This window comes from Caloenas nicobarica, chromosome 1 (assembly GCF_036013445.1).
Source record: "Caloenas nicobarica isolate bCalNic1 chromosome 1, bCalNic1.hap1, whole genome shotgun sequence".
In the NCBI taxonomy this organism is placed as follows: Eukaryota; Metazoa; Chordata; class Aves; order Columbiformes; family Columbidae; genus Caloenas; species Caloenas nicobarica.
The window spans coordinates 77,654,492-77,674,840 of record NC_088245.1 but is presented as its reverse complement, the minus strand read 5'-3'; the positions used below and the strand labels follow the sequence as shown (position 1 = coordinate 77,674,840).

The 20,349-nt window shown below is 37.3% G+C and overlaps 1 protein-coding gene across 2 annotated transcripts in view; it reads left to right on the top strand.

The window, feature by feature from the left end:
- The first annotated feature begins 497 nt into the window (after positions 1-497).
- BMAL2 (basic helix-loop-helix ARNT like 2) overlaps positions 498-20,349 on the top strand; it is a 39,071-nt gene continuing 19,219 nt past the window's right edge. For both annotated transcript variants that reach the window (XR_010606972.1, XM_065644669.1), the window contains exons 1-7: positions 498-737; positions 9,344-9,491; positions 10,458-10,493; positions 12,942-12,980; positions 15,531-15,688; positions 17,981-18,060; positions 18,585-18,677. Coding sequence is in view for 1 of the 2 variants with exons in the window: in XM_065644669.1 (XP_065500741.1) it covers positions 677-737; positions 9,344-9,491; positions 10,458-10,493; positions 12,942-12,980; positions 15,531-15,688; positions 17,981-18,060; positions 18,585-18,677 (615 nt within the window). In the remaining variant the exon portion in view is untranslated. The remainder of the gene's footprint in view (positions 738-9,343; positions 9,492-10,457; positions 10,494-12,941; positions 12,981-15,530; positions 15,689-17,980; positions 18,061-18,584; positions 18,678-20,349) is intronic.

Here is a 20,349-nt window from a genome sequence, read left to right as displayed (position 1 = left end):
TCTGTCCCCATCTTTCTTACAGGCCCCTTTTAAGTACTGAAAGGCCACAATAAGGTCTCCCCAGAGCCTTCTCTTCTCCAGGCTGAACAACCCCAACTCTCTCAGCCTGTCCTCACAGCAGAGCTGTTCCAGCCCTCTGATCATTTGGTGGCCTCCTCTGGCCCCCCTCCAACAGGTCCATGTCTTTCCTGTGCTGAGGGCTCCAGAGCTGGACACAGGACTCCAGGTGGGGTCTCACCAGAGCCGCCTGTCCCACCGCCACAACTTCCTTGGCGGGTCTCAGAGCTCCACATGGGGGCAGCGCGGGTGGCGCCAGCACTCACCCACTTTTCACTCCCAGCCCTCTCCGGTGTGGGGATGAGGGAAGGACGCCGGCCCGAGGCGCGGCCACACCGGTAACAGCTCCGTGCTCCTCCGCCATCCCTGACCCGCGGCCCTCGGTCACCGGCCGCTCCCTGCTCGAAATCTCGCGAGAAGTGTCCCGCGGGCCGGGCGGGGGATGGAGGAGTTGCTGCTGGTGCTGAGGCGGCGCCAGTGACGGGGGGAGGCTGGCGGGGCGCCTGCGAGCCCTCCCCCGGGCTGGCCGGCCGGCCGGGCTGCTTCTCCTCACCTTAGTTCACCTCCTGCATGCCGCCCGTGCCGGGGGCGCTGTGGAGCGGGGCAGGGGCCGCCCGCCATGGCCGAGGCAGGAGCGGGAAGCGCCAAGGGGGCCGAGGAGGAGCGGCGGGCCGCTGAAGGTGGGGGCGGGGGCCGCCGGGGAGCGGCCGTTGGGCGGCCGTTGGGTGGGCGCCCCGCGCCCCGCTGCGGCTGCTGTGGGTGGCGCGTCGCAGCGTGTGCGGGGGGCGATCGTGGGTACCTGTGGGGTGCGGGGTGTGCGTCCGTCCGTCCGTCTGTCTGTGTGTCTGCGATGTGGCACGGGCGAGCCCCGAGCGGCGGTTGTTGCGAGGTCGGTGGCCGTGGCACAGGGACAGGGCTGCGTGTCCCCAGGCTGGGCACGGCTGTCCGCGGGCCGGACCGGACCCTTTCTGTGAGGGCGCTTCGGGCCGGGCGCGTTCCCAGTATCGCTCTGTGGTGGTGGGTTTTTTTTAATAATTCACGCCGCAGTCTGCACGAACTCTGGCCCAAAGTAAGACCTGGAGCCCGCCGCCTCGTTTCTCCCACTGAAGTTCAGTAAAGGTGCACGGGGGTGGATGCACCGGTGATATATTCTGCACTTACAGAGAAATACCAAGTACAATGTTCACTCCGTGCTTCTGTTTATTACTGTTATAGGTGTGTCATCCTACTGATATGATGCGGGTTAAAAATGTTTTTGTTTCTTTAACTTAGTACGTAGCATGCTGTTTCTGATACGCAGCCGTTTTATGTGTTCCTGATACGCTAGTACGACTTTTTGTAGGTAACCATAATTTAGTAGTTTAGGTATAGTGATTTTTACGTGTGTGTGTATGGATGCCCACACTTGTATGGTGACCAAGGTTTGATGTTCCTTGTTCTTGATCATGTTTCTGCTATTAAAACAAGGCTAGTTGTAAACCACCAGCAGCTGTTCGTGCTGCTCCTGCTTTGAAATGAGTGTGTTGTTTCCCCTCTCTGAGGAGAAAGGAGTGTTTTGCGAGAGGTTTTGAAAAACAAGAAGTGAGCAAATATCTCTTCAGTCATCATTGCAGTTCCGCTTAGTTAGCACCAGTTCTTCTAGGTTTAGTAGCTGTTTTCCAAACTTGTGCTTGTGTTGGGTTATGTGTGTTTTAGTGTATATGGGGATCCTTGTTGTCTGGAAATAATTGGCTTTTTTCTGTCTCTGCTGCTTGATTGTTTAAATACTGGCATAATATTGTAGCAAGTAATCAAGTGTTTGAAAATAAAGTGGGGTTTTTTGGTAGAGTTTTTGGAATCTGTTTAATTGTTTAAAGCAAGGATTTACTGTTTCTTTATCATGCATGTGCTGTAAGGGAATGAAATAATCAAAATAAAGAAACCCCCAAGTGTGCAGGTGTTTCCATTACAAATAGATTTGGGAAATCAATGTTTGGGCTTTCATGTTTTATTGTAAAAGAACCTCCCCTCTCTTGTTTCTTTTGCTGCTCATGTGTATACCTATTCTTCTAACAGATTTTGAACCAACAGTCTTTTTCTATTAATAATTCTTTTTAAAAATAAATGTATCTTAGTTTTGTGGAATAAGTCCATACTAAGGTTAGCTACTTAGTATTTTTTTTACTTGAGTGTACACATTATTGTTGGTGTACTGGCACATTATGAAAAACAAACTCTAAGCTGGGCAGTTCACACCAACTAAGAATCAAATTCATCACGAGAAAAAATAATTTGGTGGGTGATTGAGAAATGAATCATTGTGAATACCGTGAAAATTCCCTGTTTGGTTTCCAGGGCCAGCTAAAACCATGGAAGTTCTGCAGCTGACTTGATGCGAATCAGCATTTTTCAATAATATGAATCAAAAACTTACAAGAAAACACCTATCCTCTATTCCTTTAGCAGTGTATGATTTGAGAGTTGTTTTGGTTTTGTTTTATTTTTCTCCAATAATGAGCTACAATACACAAGACTCGATTTCTGTTAGCGACCTGGTTTCAGCTTGAAAGTGACTGGGAAGGCAGGGCAGCCTTTCAAGGCCTTGTGTAGTATCTTCATTAGCTGGTTACACTTGTACTTTTTAATACACTGATAGGTTGGGCCAAATATTTGGTGTCTCAAATCTCTTAAGTAAATGTGTTATTTAATTGGTAAGTTGTGACTCTTGACTACTTTCTTGTGAACAGTGAAAGTAAGTAAATAGTAAAAGTAAGTAAATGCAGGAAGTAATAAGTTGTCTGTGTTAATGTTTGATTTAAATTTCTCTAATTCAGGATGTTATAATTTTTCCTTTCATCATTTTGTGATGTTAAAAACAAATCCAATGTTAAGCTAACCTAGAAGAGTTTATTCTCTGTATCGTATTGTTCATAAGATGGTTTCGTTACTAAAGTCTCTGTATCTCGCTCCTGCTTTACACATGCTTATAAAATTTGGGGAAAAAAACCTGTTTTAGACAGTACATTTCTACTGTTTTCACAGCTTAACCCCGATTAAAATTGTTGCCCCAGCTTTCAATGAGAATATGTTGTGGGCTATGATCTGGATGCCAGACTTGCTGTAACTAGCCTGAAGGTGATTTTCATGGCCTATTTTAAAGCTCTAAAATAAATAAATAAAAAGAATCACAGAATGGCTGTGGTTGGAAGGGACCTCTGGAGATCATCTAGTCCAACCCATCTGCTAAAGCAGGTTCACCCAGAGCAGAGAATATTTAATACAGTTCTCACCCCTGTTTAGAAAATATGGTTCTTTGTTTTATAGGCATTCAGATCTGCAGGACCTGTAAAGGGATGCGTATCACAGCACCTGTAACTTTTTTTCATCACATCTTACTGTATGTATATAGGATATAGGTATAATTTTATTGTTTTCTAACGAAAAACTGCAGTAAGAATTCATTAAAACCATTTTAGAAAAATAACTCCGTAGTAAAATAAAGCAATTTACATGACATTGAGTTATTTGAAATTATTTGACTGTCTGGCTATCCTCTGTGTGTGCATGCATGTATAGACAGATACATCTGTAATTGCTTAGGTAATCAGAGAGATATCTTAAAAAAAATCAGCATGTCAGTTGTGACAAAATTTAAGAATCTAATTTGTCGTCTTGGGTGGTATCTCTACTTAGAAAATTTAGGTGGCCTGTGTGCCTAGATTTGTGTGTGTGTATCTCTGCTTCTTTGCATGGCTGCACTCCTAAGGACTTTAGACTGAGACCCTGACACCAAGACAGTGCTCAGAGGCTGTGCGCACATTAATGTTTTGGTTCAGAGCAATGGTGTTGGTTTGAACTGAATCCCCACTCATCCTCACTTACTGCTCATTGGTTTGGTTTCCAGAACAGTTTTGTTATAAATGAACTAGACTCCTTTCAGAAGAAACTAAACCAGAATCTTATTGTAGGAAGGTTAGTGCTACTCCAGGTACATACCAAATGTACTCCAACTCCAACTGTAACAGACTGAGCCAGTGGTTTGTTCTCAGACAGCGTTAAAACATGCATTGTAAGGATTTTTGGCCCAGTGAACCAGACTAAATGTGATTTAGTGTAAGCTCCCTGAACTACTTAGAAATTAGAAACAGGGGCTTCTGCACCAGCTGCTTCTCTCTACTGACCTGTTGCTGTTGTGCCATTGTAATCACTACTGTAGACATAGCATTATAGCTTGTGCGAGTAGATTTCCATTTTAATAACTCATCTAGTTAGAATAAAGAACCCTTATGTGCTACTTTAACTATAGTCACTTCTAACATAATTTTGACTTCTTTAAACTTATCAAAGCTTTAACTTCTAGCTAAAGGTTTTTGTGCATGCCAGGAATATACATTTGGAAAATACACATTTTAATAGTCTGATTATTCAAAACTTATAACAGATTTTTTTTTTTTCAAACCTTAGGAAATATGTGTCTGTGGTCTTAGAAATTTCAGTTCAAAGCAGCTTTTTTCTTCTCCTTTCATTCTGCCAGAAAATGTTTCAAAATAGGAAGCTGGAATGAATGTACCTTATTACTCTTAGGAAGGTTGTGTCAGTGTTACCGCATTGTTAACTCAAGCGGCTGCAGAGCTGTGCCATGGAAAGTAATTCTCCAAGTCTGGTGTGTCCATTTATTCACAGACTATGAAGAGTGCCTCCCATAGGTTTTATAAATGTACTTACTCATTGACATTTTATTTCAAGTATATTTTACTGTAATGTCCTGAGAGATGGATTTCAATGTTCTTTTTAAAACTGATTAAATGGGGGGTGACTGACAGCTTTTTTATTAATTTAGGAGCACCTACATGACTTGTATTTTTCTGCTGATTTTTTGAGTGCTTATGTATATCTTGTATGATTTCCTTTTGATGACTCTAAAAAGTCAAAATAATGTTTTAATAGTAAAGTAACATTTTAGGAAAGCCTATGAGGAGTACACCTAGTCAGAAAGGTAACCTTTTGTAGGGAGGTGAGTGGGTCAGGAGGTGGCGGTGCGTAATTAAGGCAATAATTTTGAAAAACTGTCTTGGACTTAAACTTGTTGTATTTGACACAAACAGGTGCTGTCTGTGGCTGTTATATGTTAAGAATTGCATGATAGTTCTATGGCCACCTTGAATGGGATTCATCTCACTTGTCTTTAGATGTCCACAGAGTAGATAGCCAAGTCTGAGCCAGTTACTTTGGTTTTTGTATAATTACTGAATAGAAGTAGGCACTCTTGGTCTGTATTTCATCTAACCAACTGTAGGAATCTATTTTAAATTGAGATGAATCACCCTAGAAATGTTGTATTTCATCTAGCCAACTGTAGGAATCTATTTTAGGTTGAGATGAATCACCCTAGAAGTGGCGTCTTCCCTCCAAGAAGGGCTAGAATGGCTAGTTCAGATGTGGACATCTTCATTTGTTCAGATGAATCTCACCTTTTATGGCTCATGAAGTTTGGCCATAAGCCTCTTTTAATAGATTGTGTTTGTTTAGGAACTGAGAACCTAAAAACTGTTATTGGAGAAAACAGCTCAGGAATATGGCATGTGTTTATAAATATTATTGTCAGTAACTGGAAAAATGTAGAAAGTTTCCTAAGCCTAGTTTCTTATTGTGTTGCATGTGATTTACACAGAACCTTTGCTAATGCAGTTCATTTCCTATGTCTTTACTTTGTATCCCATGCACGAACAGAAGGTTCATATGGCTCATTTGTAGTTGTTCACTTCCCTGCCAGGCCCATTGGGAACTGTAATTTTTTTTTTTTTTTTCTTGTAGAAAAACATGAGAGAGGTTATAGTTCAGTAGGGCATGGTCTTGATGTTGATGTAATGAGAACTGGGTATATTGATAAGCATTCCTTAACTACTGTGTTAGCCTGATTATGAAATATACTGAAGTTAGTGTCAAAATAATAGCGTTTTATTTTTTATACACTTACTGAGAATTAGTTATTTTTCATATGGTGTGTTTGTGATCTTTGGATGGTCTTTGCTTTTTTGCAGAGAGAATGATTACAGTGAGGTTTTTTTCAGTGTTACTTTCGTCTGCCCTGATGTGCATATAAAATATTTTTAATTTTTAATATAGATAAGCATATATACTTAATAGTGAGAGGCAAACATAGATCATAAAAAGACATTTGTATTTGAGGAACTATTCACTTACTGTTAAAATTCAGTTATCATTATGCCAGGCCATTAGCAAAACTTGGAAATGAACAGTACTTTTAAAAAGTATCATTTCTCATTTGGAATTTTATTTGACTTTCAGACCAGACTATTGTATGTAGTAGCCTTTGGAGTGGTAAAATATCTCTATTTGAATAAAAATGTTTCTAGCAGGTTAAAAATTGGCTAATGATATTGGTTTTGCAAACTTATAATAAAGAGTGGGCTTTCTGGATATTACTTTTCATGAAGCGAAACTGCTATGAAATTGGGAAACGTTTAGTTTTCTTCCTGTGTTCTTAGAGGTGTTTGGTTTTGATGTTAATGGTATGAAAATGCTAACAGAAATTGAAAATATAAGAAATGCAGCCAGGTGCACAAATGAAAGGTAAGAATCCAGCTTTTCCTGTCATAGGAGCACACCCTGGTTATTGGGATGCATTCTAGCTCATTCTTTCTGTGAACCCAAAGATTTTTAAATCCTTCATCCATCTCTCCTCAAGTGGTATAGCCGGAGGAGTAAAGAAATCTTTCATCGCAGCCTACCTACAAGGTAGAAAATTTACATGTATTTGGGGTTATTAACGCAATTCTCTGTAATCGCTGCTTGAGACACTCTTCAGGGAGAGAGTAAGCACCTTGGAATCACCTAGTATCATAATGACAGCCATTATAAAGCTCCGAGAGATTATTTTAAAGCACTCTTACTGATTTCTCAAAGCTGACTTAGCTTTATGAACTGTTTCTGTCTTCTGCTTCTTCAGTGAGTAGTAGGCATTAAAAAGATTTGCTCTTGTCTGCGAAATTCCAAATAATTACTTTTCTACTAAGTTGGGTAGTTCTGAAGCTTTAAATTTATTTCCCTGATGGTTTTGTGTTGTTTGGTTTTGGTTTGTATTGAGAACTTTGAAGGACATATATAAAGAATATATGCTGTATGCTATACATGTCAGGGGTCAATACAGGTTCTTAACCTTATATTTTTGTCTAAGATCAACCAGCTATCTTACTGAAGTTATAGTTAGATGGGATTGAACTGGCATTTAGTTTGTCATAGTGACAGTATTTAGGATTCAGTTTATCACCTAAAAATTGTAGCGTGGAAGTTCTTTGTACATCGTTGTTGCTGATAATCTAAACATTTTTGGTATTCTTTGTGAGGAAAAAGAGGAAAAGGATGTTGTTAGGCAATATAGAGAAGTACAGTCTTCAGAATTTGTTGCCCTAGTGTGAGGAAAAGACAGTAATTATTTTGATAATATGAAGGATAAATTGGAGAAGCTATAATTGGTGCATTTCATTTTGTTTCTTTAAAGGGAAGTGGTTTAGAAAGCAGGCTAAGCATCTGTGTGCAAAGGAGTATTTAGGTCAGTGGGTCTGTTCTGTCCTGCTTTGTCACAGGACGAAAGGATCTGTTGTGCTGAAGGCGTTCTTGTCTTTGATACATGTAGGTTTCTGTTTAGTAAGTACTCTTTGAATATGCATGAAGCATTATTATACTTCAGTAACTTAATCTAGTAATTATAGACTGCTATTACCTAAGTGAATTAAAACTAAAAAATAGTTCCTTTGGAATTGTTGAAGTTTTTTGTTTGTTTTATAATTGCACAAATTTATAGCAGAAATATAAAATGACACTATTAGTAAGTGATGATTGATAAAAATATTTCAAACATTACCATTTGTGCCCTTGTAGTGTTTATGATGTGATTTATTTTGATATATTTTTAATATCCCTAGCTTGAATATGTTGTGTATTTGAAGTAACCAAATTTTCTTTCTGTTACAGATGCCCAAGGCTATTGCTTATTTAAGCATTTTTTGATTCTTTGAGTTTTCAACTCTCTTTTCGGAACTTCCTGTGTGACTTAATGAGTTAAAGAGCTTTCTAAAATAAAACAGGGGCTGACTCTGTGTAGTCTGACTTGGTAGAGAGAGGATTAGCAGAAGACCAGGCAAGCTGTTGTTCAAGTGGTAGCCTATTTTCATTTAACTCTCCAGAGTGATAGTCCAGCAGAAAATGAGAACCTAGGAGGTAATTTTTCTGGTGTAAGGTGTGCTTACACCTAAGAAGAAAAAAAAATTCACTCTATATAATTCTTTTTACACAGTTTTACCTATAATTTACAGACAACACAGATGCTAACAAAAAAAAATATCCAGGTTTTCTCGCAGCTGGATTTTGAAAGTACCCATATTGCTTTTACCTCCTGCTAAAAGTAGGAGATGCTCACGTCCTTAAATAACCTCTCTCAGTCCCTCATCTGTCCATTCATAGAGTTAACTCTTCATTGTTTCTAGGTGTATCACATAGGATACTTTCCTCACTAGCACAGGAAGCCTAAAGGAGTGCCTAGTTTTGCTGAAACAGAGTTAATTCTGATTGTTTACCTAAACATCAGCTATATGATTCTTTGTGATAGTTTTGCACTGAGATAGGAACAAAGTGATTCCTGGAGGCAGTTTTCCTTTCCCAGTAGATTGCTAGCATTATTTTAGCTTCTGAATTCTCTTCTATCCGTCCCAGAAACAAAGCAGGTTTTACTGAGAGAATTATGAAGGCAACTTTGAAGTAGAACTTGTCAAGCTTTCAAGACCCTTCCAGTTTACATGACTGACGTTATGTGCAATTGTAGATTTTTTGTCAGAAACTTAATTGTGGCAAACTTTCATTTTTTGGATATCCAGCTTTTTAAAAAAACTTTTTTTTTTTTTTTAGCTAAAAACCAAATGTTTTTAGAATTGAATTGTTAGTCACAATATTTTGATCTGCTAGCTAATACTACATTTCGTGATTTTGCAGCAGGATATTTGAGGTGCTGGAGGATTTAAGTGTAGTCTGCATAAGATTGTGTGAGGAAGAGAATAGGTATATCTTATATTGCATTGGTGTGTTGAGTGGGTTGACAAGATCATTACAGGACAGTAGGAAGACAATGTGCTTTTTTCTGTACTTAGGTTGTAGCAGTGCAACCTATGTTTTTTGTGTCAGATGCACAGAAGCCACCCATGGTTAGTTTTTTATTTTCCAAATGAAAATCAGAATGTATGCATGATGATACAGCTTGTACTGGACACTGAGCTTTTTTTCTCATTCACAGATAATTTCTCAATAGATGGAAACCCATGCATTGCTTCTGGAGTCTCCAGCCTCATGAATCCAATAACTAAGCCTGCTACAACCACTTCTTTCAACACTTCTGTGGCTGAGATTCCAAGGAAGCGCAAAGGAAGTGATTCTGATAACCAGTAAGTAAATTTATTCTGTATGTGTCTCAACATAAATTTGAGACATCACCTTAAAACAACAAAACAAGATTAATAGTTAAATTCTTGAATCTAGAACTGCAGAATCAGAACTGCTTCTTCAGTGACCAGGGCAGTCATTTAATTAAATGTCCAGAGAGACCTGTGCCCGAAAAATTAGGACTGTCCTGCAGTAGTACTCAGTCTTTTAAAGTGGGTCACACTTGACTACTGACATGATACTGTTGACTCTTTTCTCCTGTTTTATACCTGCCAAACAGATGCCAGTTAACCAAGTAATCTTTTACATAGAAAAATATTTTTTAAGTAATATATTCAAAGCTTTTTTACTTAGCCGGAAGTAAGGGACACAAGTCAGCCTGCAGATCTAGTGCATTACAAATATCTCCAAACTAGTATGACAAATCCACCTTTAAAAAAGGGGGAAAGGTAGAAAATTTACATGTATTTGGAGTTATTAAAGCAATTCTCTGTAATCCCTGCTTCTTCCATATATCGTCCTTTGGTCTTCGGAATGTAGCTATACTGTGGAATTTGATATAGTTGTCTACTTGGAGATTGAAGTGTATCTTGTAGCACATTGAAGACTCCAGAAATACATTAGTTTCTGAAAAAAGTCTCCATTCTTTTTCAGTAGCACTTGTTGATTTTTACTTCTTCAGTAAAAGTGGTAGTTTGTCAATAGTGTTTCCCTGAAGTTTGGATCTCTCTCTGATGTCATGAAACTTGTGTCATAAAAAAATGTCACGTCTGAGTTGAAATACTAATTGAAGAAAGTATTGTTTTATAAGAACTGGTAATTAGTTTCTAAAAGCTAATGTTCTTGCTGAAAATAACTAATTAAGTGGGGTTTCCACTAATATTTTTCTGTGACTTTATTTGTGTATATCAAGTCATCTTTTTGTGCTTCAAACAACCTTTTGCTTACTTTAGTACCTGTTTCTGCAGGGATACGGTTGAAGTTGATGGTGATCCTCAGAAAAGGTACATTTTTAAACTAATCCATTTCTATTTTCATTGTTATAAATATGTCACATAGATCTGTTTGGCTAGATGAGCTATGTGGTTTGCCTTAAGGAATGCTTTATCTACAGGCAGGTCTTTGGACAGCACAAGGTGATAAACAAACAGATAATTAACAGGATGGTCAGGTCCATCCAATGTTAACGTTTTCTATTATTTCTTTCTAAGAAGACACTCTGACTTGCCTGTAATTTTACCAGTCTCGTTAGGATTGAAGTTAAGGTAAGAATAGAAATGAATGAAAGGTAACAGTTAAATAAGACAACTAGGGAGAGGAAGGAAGGGTCTCATACTCTTCTAGGACTGGTGCATATAAACATTTTTTTGTTCATTTGTTTTGTCAAGTGCTGTTTAAAATAGAACTACCACAGCTCTGTTAAAATAATGCTATTACAAGGTGACAAACCAGAGTTAAGATTGGCTGTGCAGCATAAATAAACCGTTTGTGTATCTATACGTAATGAGATAGTTATTAATTACATGATTACTTTGTTGCGATTTCCTTTTCTGCACCCGAATACCCTACTTAGAAAATATATTTTTTTATATGTAGCTGCGCAGTATTCTTTTCTATCCTTGTAGTCAGTGTTTGGTGTGTGGCTTATTGGGTAGCAGAAAAATCTTTCTTTGGGAATAAATTGTTTCTTTGTGGATTTTTCCATGGTCCTCATGATAGAAAAATGTGAATAAAAATACTCCTGTCTTTAAAAACCTCTGCTTCCATTTTAGAAGGAATGGGGAAGTTTCTTTAATAAATCAGCTGAGAATGATGAAAAGGTGGTATTCTTTGTTTTCTTTTCCTGAATAATACAGGTTCTTTTTTTCTAGTACCAACTAAGTATACCTACATTATAGGCATGAGGTAGAATTTCACCTCATGGTCACAGAGTCAAGGTAGTTTCAATCTACCTATTTATATCAGTACCAACAAAGCTGTTAGGACAGAGGCTATATAAATCCATTGAAGGCTGTGACTGATTGATGAGCAGCAAATTTGTTCTAGTTTCTTCCCCAGGTGGAGCTCCTGGGGGAGGAGGAGAGTTAGTTATTAGGCCACATGCTGCTGCGTTGCAGTTGGTCTGGCTCCCCCTTGCCTCTTCACTTATGGTCAGACAATGTAACTTTTGTTGGAGTTCATAATACATGCACATTTCTGGTAAAAGGTCCTTTTAAAGTGAAAGAAAAATACTAGTTATTGCTAACTCATCTAAATCTGAAACTGTTTCACTGAAGAAAAGTCTTAGGGTCTTGTGAGCCCAGCCTATTCCTGTGTTTGGGTTTATCAGACCATCTAGAAGATTCCTGGGTCCCAGTGAAATCCCAGGTTGAAAAGCTGTGTCTCTGAATCGTGTTAACTTGCCTCTGGCTGCTGGATCTTCACCAGAGTCAGTGCTTAGTTACAGGTAGAGGCAGCTTTTGAGGTCTTTCCTAAAGCTGTGGTCTCCAGCTGTCCTCCTACTTCTGTTTCCTCATAGCAAACAGTTGCTGACTGATTGACTTGTCTCCTTATCCTTCTGGTACAACAAATGCCTCTTCTAAAATGGTCATAGGTTATCAATCTCTTCTCTGCAATGGAGATTAGGGTACTGCATGAGGTGTTTCCACTGCTAAATTTATAAAAAAGCCAAAGAACCGCTGTAGAAAGATTAAAAATATTTGTATTGGTTTTTCTTTTAAAGAAAATAGTAGCCAGTATTTGTATGGGAACTGCCTCTCTGCAAGTACCAAATTGCACATACTGAGTTGGCAAGATACTTATTAGGCCACGTTCTGGAATTCTTAACAGATGGTAGTGAAGAATACAGTCATCTTAGGGAAGCAAAAAGATCATTGCCCTTCCTTGAATTGTCCTTTATATTTTCCTGCTGCCAGGTATTTATCACGATACAGGCACTATGATTGTCTTGCATTTACAATTTGATTACATAGACTTCCCAGTCATTGCTATATGGTATGGAAAGATATTAATTTTTACTTTTTATGACCACGAGCAATTGAAGTGTATTTTTGGTCCAGTCTAGGCTGGGGTTGCTTTTTTATTTTTTGGAGTAAAAACATGAATAAATGATCTCTCTTGTAAAATTTCAAATAAAAAACCAAAATCAAGCCTGGAATTAAGTTATTTGAATGTTCCATTGATTTGTTTTCTCCAGGATAGAAATAGCCCTATATTTATGAAATATCCCAATAATATGTTCACATAACTATGAATAATGGAAGTTATGCTTTGGTCTCTTTCCATTATAAATCACTTGCTAGATCATTTTGTTTTAGGAATTTTTGTGGGTTTGCTTTTGTTAAAGCCATATTAAATTTGTAGCATTTTCTGTATCTTCTTTAATTAATGGGAGGAAAGAAGTGCCTAGTATTAAATATGCAACGTTAAACTTGATATCTTGTTTTCTCTAGGAGTGAAGATGAAGAACATGTTAAAATAAAAGATTTCAGGTACTAATTTACAATAAAAGTATATTTTGCTCGTAAATACTAGGATTCACAACAGTAAGAGGTGAATGTTCATTAAAACTATCAGATATTGAAGAGTAAACTTTTCCTTTTTCCGCTTAAATGTATAGTAATTTCTAGAGTCTCCTTGAGGATTTTGTTTTCTACTAATTTTAATGGAAGCTGTGTTGTAGAATATCTCAGATGGTTTAGCAAAAACCCAAGGTTAAAATTTTCAAGGTGAGAAGTAAATGCAGTATACTTAAGTTGTGTATAAAGGGAGGAGCTGATCCTCAATCTGTGTGAATTTGAGAATTGTTTTTTTCTAGACTTATCTACACTTTGAGGTATTTAAAATTTATCCTGCATTAAAATGGCTTCAGCTAAAGCATGACAAAGATTTTTTTTTTTTGTTCTGGAACAAGTTTTGCTATAGAGAATTATTCAAGATTTGCCATTGCACTTTGAATTCACGTCTTACCTGAATCCAAATGGTAATTCACATAAGCACTTGTAAGATTTGAAATGTTGTGTGACTGAATGCAGTCATGATTTATCCAAACAAATATTTTTAACTATAGACAGGCCACTTAGTAAAATTAGAGCTGTTTTATAAAGTTGTTTTAAAAATGTGTCTTTCATTTGTCCTGTGAGCAGAGGTGTCAAAGCAGAAATACTGTAATCTACTGTGCTGTCAAAAGCATTGTTTATACAGTATGCTAACTAATAATTATGAAGTGTTCTTGTAATTTAAATTAAATGGAAGAAATGGAAGTGTTCCAGAATATATTTACAGGTTTTTTTGTTTAACTCCAAAATTAATTTTTAGTTACTGAGTATCCCAGGTTGCTATACAAGATTCTGTTTTGTACGTTGCTCTAATAACTTTCATCTTGTATTGGTTTTTTTTTTTTTTCCTTAAGTTTTGGTTCATTAGTTGAAGGAAAAAATAATTAGAAGACATCTGAAGCTCTGCTCAAGTTGTCTCCCTCCAGTGTTTTTCACAAGCTTATTGGGGAACTTGCTTTTCTCCCTTCCCCTTGGTATGGGAATGTAACAGCAGATTTTTGATTCATCCAGTCATCACCTGAATTTTCTACGTCCACTTAGTCAGGTTTCTGTAACTTCTTACTGACTCTTAGACATGTGGAATATTGTTCTTTTTCCCCAAATGTTTGTATTTGTCTTCCTGAGGTTCACAGTTCAGGGACCATATGCAATATATGACTTGTCTGTTACTACCTGACACAAAGGAGAAGTTGGGTGGACTTCTAGAGCTTCTTTCTCAGCAGGTCAGGCATAGTTAACTTCATTACCTTTAATGGAAGAGTTTTGGAGATCAGTTAACCAAAACATGTTGTCCCTCAGTTTGGTTAACTACCACTTTGTCTGGTCTCAATCAGGAAGGAAAATAATCTTCATCTTAATTGACTAGCTTGTCTTCTGGGTAAGAAGGGAATAGAATGAATTAAACTTTTTTTGATCTGCTAGAAGATGTTAGAGGGGAGCAGATCAGCTAGAAAAGCTAACATATTCCGCTAGAAAGAATTAAAGAGAAAGTGACCTAAGATATAAATATATTTCTGATGTGCACTGTCAAGTGCCTTAGAAGGGCTTTTCTGATTAATACTGTCCAAGAAGAGAAGCTCTCTTTCTGTGGCTGACTTATTGGGCAGAGGCTTACCAAGAGATGAAACCTGAGACACAAGGTATACACAGAGGCTGAAACCCTTTCTACCACCTTATCAGGTGAATGAAGGGGAAAGCTTTCTAAAATACCTCTGGTGAAATGAGATGAGGCACAGCTTTTTCTTTCCATTTCCTTTACTTCGCTTATAATAGCATATAAATGTGCTGTCTGTTGCTTGTGCTGTGCTATGAATAAATCGTTGTGTTTGTGTCTGTCGTTAATCTGAGTAGCTTTTAAGGTAATGAGATAGCAAGAAGACATTGCTTATCTCAGATTGTTCTGAGTTTGCATAAAACAGACTTCAGAGATGCTTTAGCAAGTTCTTAGAGCATTCTTTGGTTTTGTTTTGTGGTGCTTTTGTTTGTTTGGTTTGAGTTTTTTGTTAGTTTTGGTTTTGGTTGGTTGGTTGGTTTTTTGGTTGGTTGGTTTTTAAAGTAGCAGAATGAATACTCCATTTTAGTTACACAGGCCAGGTGGACATTCGGTCAGGGAGCAGAAATGTTTTCCAGTGATTACTAATGACATCAACAGTTGTCTGGTATACAGCAGGATGTCAAGGTGTTCACTTGGACTTCAAGGGTCACAAGAAGAATTTAACTTTTATAAGTCTTCATAGCCTCTTGTTCCTGACAAGTCATTGCTTGTGGTATTTTTTTCCCCTTAATCTTTCACATCATTAATATCATCATTTCTGCTTTGTTCAAGTGAATCCAACACAATTGTCAAATACAAGTAGTGTATGAAAAACTGCTTCAGTGCAGTAGTATCTCTTGTGATGTGTTCTGTTCTCAAAATTGAATTGATGACTATTATGAGGAAAATCATGTGTTCTATATCGTTCTTAAAATATGTTTTCTTCTTAGAGAGGCTCACAGTCAAACAGAGAAACGAAGAAGAGACAAAATGAATAATTTGATAGAGGAATTGTCTGCTATGATACCTCAGTGCAATCCCATGGCAAGAAAGCTAGACAAGCTTACAGTGTTACGAATGGCTGTGCAACATTTAAAATCTTTAAAAGGTGGGTTTTAGGCAACTAATCCTGAAAGTCCTTGTTCTATCAGGAGTTACGCTGTGTATCTTTTTTGATGTTAAATAAAGCAAAGATCATTTATTTTATGTATCCTTGCTGAATTCAGTTCTGAGTCTGTTCTTCATTTAAAATTATGTGGTTCTGTACCTTCCAGGCTTCATTTCTTCATTTTGCTTAATATAACAGAAAAAAGCCACCGTTCAGTGTCTGATGTTTTCTGTCTGCCAAGGTTATGCCTTTCAAACGAGTCACTCCTTGATTCTTTTTAAAAATTACAGTGATCAAGCAAGTCTGTCTTTGATTATTTTCCAGCCCCTAAATTAAACAGTGTGTTCTGTGATCTCTCCACTTTCCATCATACTTTCTGTAACAGTAATACCTGTGGTGTTGTACGATGCCAACAGCTACAGTTGTTAGCAGAGAAGCGAATGGTCTTCATATGCCTGTTTGTTATTCCTGTGTTTGTAATTGCCATCAACCCTTCCTCTCTGTACTGGAATTTTGTGTTTATCTATAGACTTTGAAACTTAAAATATCATGGAAAACCAAACCAAAACAAACCCCAGCAAAACAAAACAAAACCACAAACAAAGAACAACCAAAACTAAGTTTTGAGAAGGCTTTAAGTTGAAGGCAAAGTAATTTATAAAATATCAGATAGTTCTGATGAGTTGTTTATCCAGTGTGAGATTACTATAGAAGTCTCCTCAACAATGGGAAACTATGCTAATGCTTACCTAAAGAAACTGGTATAAGTAGTTGCACTGGTAGGGAGCACAGACAACTTACTTCAGTGATATGTTAAGTCTTTTACAGTGTAACTTCACAAAACTAAAACCAGTTGCGTAAAACTAAACAAAAAATTACATTTGATGTAATAATCTTTCAAACTTATTTTTTTGCCTACAAGAACAGTAGTCAAAAGGAAAGCTGCAAGACAAAACATACTTTGACAGAATAGTTGATGACTGATAGTGTTTAAGACTTTAATCTGAAATGTTAGAGAGTACCAAGAAAAGAGCTATCGAAAGTTTATATCCTCGGTCAGCTAGCAAAGTTAAAGAAGTCATGGATCTCAGTGAATGTTTTAGTGTTGGAATCAAACCAGGATATTTTCTTTCCTTACATTTTGCTGTTGCTAGGTTTGGGGATTTTCTTTTCCTCCCTGAAAAAATTATATCCAAATACAAGTTGCATATTGCATGGTCTATCAGCAGCACGGAAGATTTCAGGTTTTTTGGCAGCACTGTTTCAGAATGATAGTTTGGTCAATGGTAAGCAAAGATCAAAGATGATCTGCATTGCAAAAAAATTGATAATGAATAAACATATCTTAATAAGAACCCCATTAGGCTTAAGTCAAAGTGGCGTAGGAAAGAAATTATGCTACTAACTTGACAGTAGGAGAATCATAGAATAATGTAGGTTGGAAGGGATTTCTAGAGGCCCATTGACTCAAGCAGGCTGAGAATTTTGCATAAAGAAATAATGTGACAAATTAGCAGGGCAGTAATTGTACTTGCAGTTTAAACAAGAATCTACAAGAAATCTTCAGCTCAAACATTTATATTTCAACAATAGGATATGAAAACTCGAGTCCATCCAGCACAGTTATAATATTATCTTTAAAGCAAATGCTTTAAGAAAATTCAAGATACTATGTGGAATGATAGTGAATGCTGAAATGTGCTGGAAAGTTCAACTGCTATTTACCTCAAAAAAATATCTTCAAAAAGTTGTGGAAATGCTTGTAATGGCTCAAAATTATGTTAGAGTACCTGCCATGGGTGCTGGAACAGTAAATGTAGTGAGTCTACTACATTTAATGAGACATTCAATTTAGCTACAGTAGAGTGGTTTTTTTGATTGTTGGATATATAGTACTAATGAAGCATTATTCATGCCAGAAAACTATTGATAACATTGGAATTACTCAGATTCGGCAAATGTTAAGGATTTTGAAATAGGCCTATAAAATGTTTCTGGAAAATTCAGTTCTCCTATTACCATTTCTCTAGCAGTACATTAAAGACATCTGAACAGACGTTTTCTTGTTTTATGCTAAATAAGGGGCAAGAAAAATCTGGTGGTGTGCCCATATTCTTTACCAGCATATGTTGATGAGGTTTTTTTATTTTAAATATTTTTAGAATTAAAAAAAAATAAATCACCTTTTGTGGTTGCAAAGAAAATATGTAAAATACAAAACCTGTAGAACTCTCTTAAAAGTAAATTCGAAGTGTAACTTTTGACTTTGTCTGCAAATAATCTGTTTTCCAGGTTCCACTAGCTCCTATACAGAAGTCCGATATAAACCTTCATTTTTAAAGGATGATGAGCTCCGACAGTTAATCCTTAGGGTAGGTGGGAGGAAACTCTCAGTTAAATGATGTCCTTATTAAAGCTTGCCACTAACTTGAGTTTTCAGTTAGAAAGTGCTTTTTTCCCATGTTATTCTTCAAGCAAGCGCTTTGATGTACTTGATAAGTACTGCTTTATAAACTCTGTGTGCTATGCAGGATTTTACACTATACAGGGTTTTTCATAAAGAGGTACAGAAGATGATTTGTGAGCATTGCAGACAGCAGCCCATGAAGGGATATTAAGTCTGTATACAATCTGTGTATTTAATACATAAAATTTTTTATGTTGATATTGAAGTTTGCAGCTGGCCGCCTCTTTTCCCAAACCTGTGTTTAAGAAAATTTAGCTGTCTGTTGCTAAAGGTCTGATTTGGTCCTTGCAATCTTAATTGCTTTTTGGTGTGATTTATTACTTATTTAATTTTAAAAATCAGGTTTAAAAGTGTGCTTCCTTGTAGTCATCAGTATTCATTGGATATTTTAATTGTAAGTTTTTAAAGACAGTATCTTTTTATTTTCAGGCTGCAGATGGATTCCTATTTGTGGTTGGATGCAACAGAGGAAAGATTCTGTTTGTCTCAGAATCAGTTTGCAAAATACTTAATTATGATCAGGTGATTATAATTGAGTTTCTTGCTTTGCTTTTATCTTGCATTTTCGTAGAAATTTTTGAACTTTTACATTTTATTATTTGGTACTAAAAAACAATCCTTGTGTATAATTTCTTGGAATTTCTTTGATGTAACTTCCTTCAGAGTAAAGCTGAATATCCTGGAACAAAATATTTGCAAGTACAGTCAGTGTTTCTGACCTGAGTAACAGCACCAAATTTCAATTCATCATCCTTAAGAAAACCGCTAGTCCAAAGGGAAGGGATAATTTGTAGATATCCTAATTTCTATCTGCATGAGATTTTCTTTTAAATGGTGAAGTGATTTGGAGGGGGTTTTTTTAGGCCAAGGAAAACTGGTAGTTCAGCGGTGGAAGTTAATTAAAGCTTTCCTCGTTAATGCCTTTCTGCTCAGATGCATTACATCACACCTCAGCCACAATTACTATCTATGTATATACTCGACTAGAAGGAGACTGAGATAGCATGAGTTAGCTTAGCCTGTAGAATAAGAGAAATAGAAAAAATAAAGTACCCTCTATTAGTTGACATTTAACATCATGAACAATTACCACAAATAATCAAGGCGTGACAACTTGTTTGTGTATCTATGACTTCTGTTCCAAAAACAGAGGCTAAACCAGTTAGTGCTTCCATCTGTCTACTTCTGTAACTTTGAAACCATTTGTGCTACATTCATTTTCTTTAAAACAGAAGGGTAACTGATCTGGACTGGTTTATAGATTTTTTTTTTTTTAAATTTTATAAAACGACATCATTTTTTAAAAAGTGAAAGGAAACATGGGAACAAGCATAAAGCAAATTTATTTTTAAATTTCTACACTGAATTTACTCAAGGACTAAAAAGTATCTTTTGGAGTCTTTCACATTAGACATACCTACTTCCAGCCAAAGAGGTTCAGTAAACACAACTGACTTAGTCTATGAATTTATTAGCTTATTTGGGAATTATTCTAGGTTATGAATCCCATCCTGCAGACTAATCTGTTTGTTACACCTATTTATTTTGACAAGGCTGCTGTTAACCTTTCACAGTGGCACTCAGCATTTTCCCTTTGCATTAGGGTTAGATGGGGACTGGGCAAATGAGAGAGGCTGTATGTTTATCCTGCTGTCTTAGCAGATTCTCATTAAACCCATTTCGGACTCTGGCTTCTTGGAAAAGTGCTCCCCTTTATGTATGCAGTGATCACATAGCAAGTGGCGTGGGTCCAAAATGAGTTGCAATTTGAATCTAGAATACTGCTTGTCAACACAGCTCTTTTCTACCCATTGATTTGACCTCCTGTGGTGAAGGTAAGCAATGAAAGAAATAAAACTAGCCCAATTCTGCGAGGATTCCTTCTGGTTTCAAAAGTAGTACTGCCTTAGGGGAGTGTGGCAGACCAGTTACTTTGGATTAGCAGAGTCAGCAGCTGAATGGATCCCAGCTGGAGAGATTCCTGCCAATATCCCACACTAAGGAGCGCTGGAGTGAGCTGGGCCCCGCTTCGAGGCAGCTCCTGGCTCAGTAGTGCCATTGTGTCCAGCCAAATTAGAGCTCGGAGTCATAAGGCAGCACAAATGTTTCTTCCTATTTCCTTACCTTCCCCTCCCCAGTAAACTGTGAGTGGCGTTATTTTGTGTGTAACAGTAGTTGACTAGGATCAGGAATC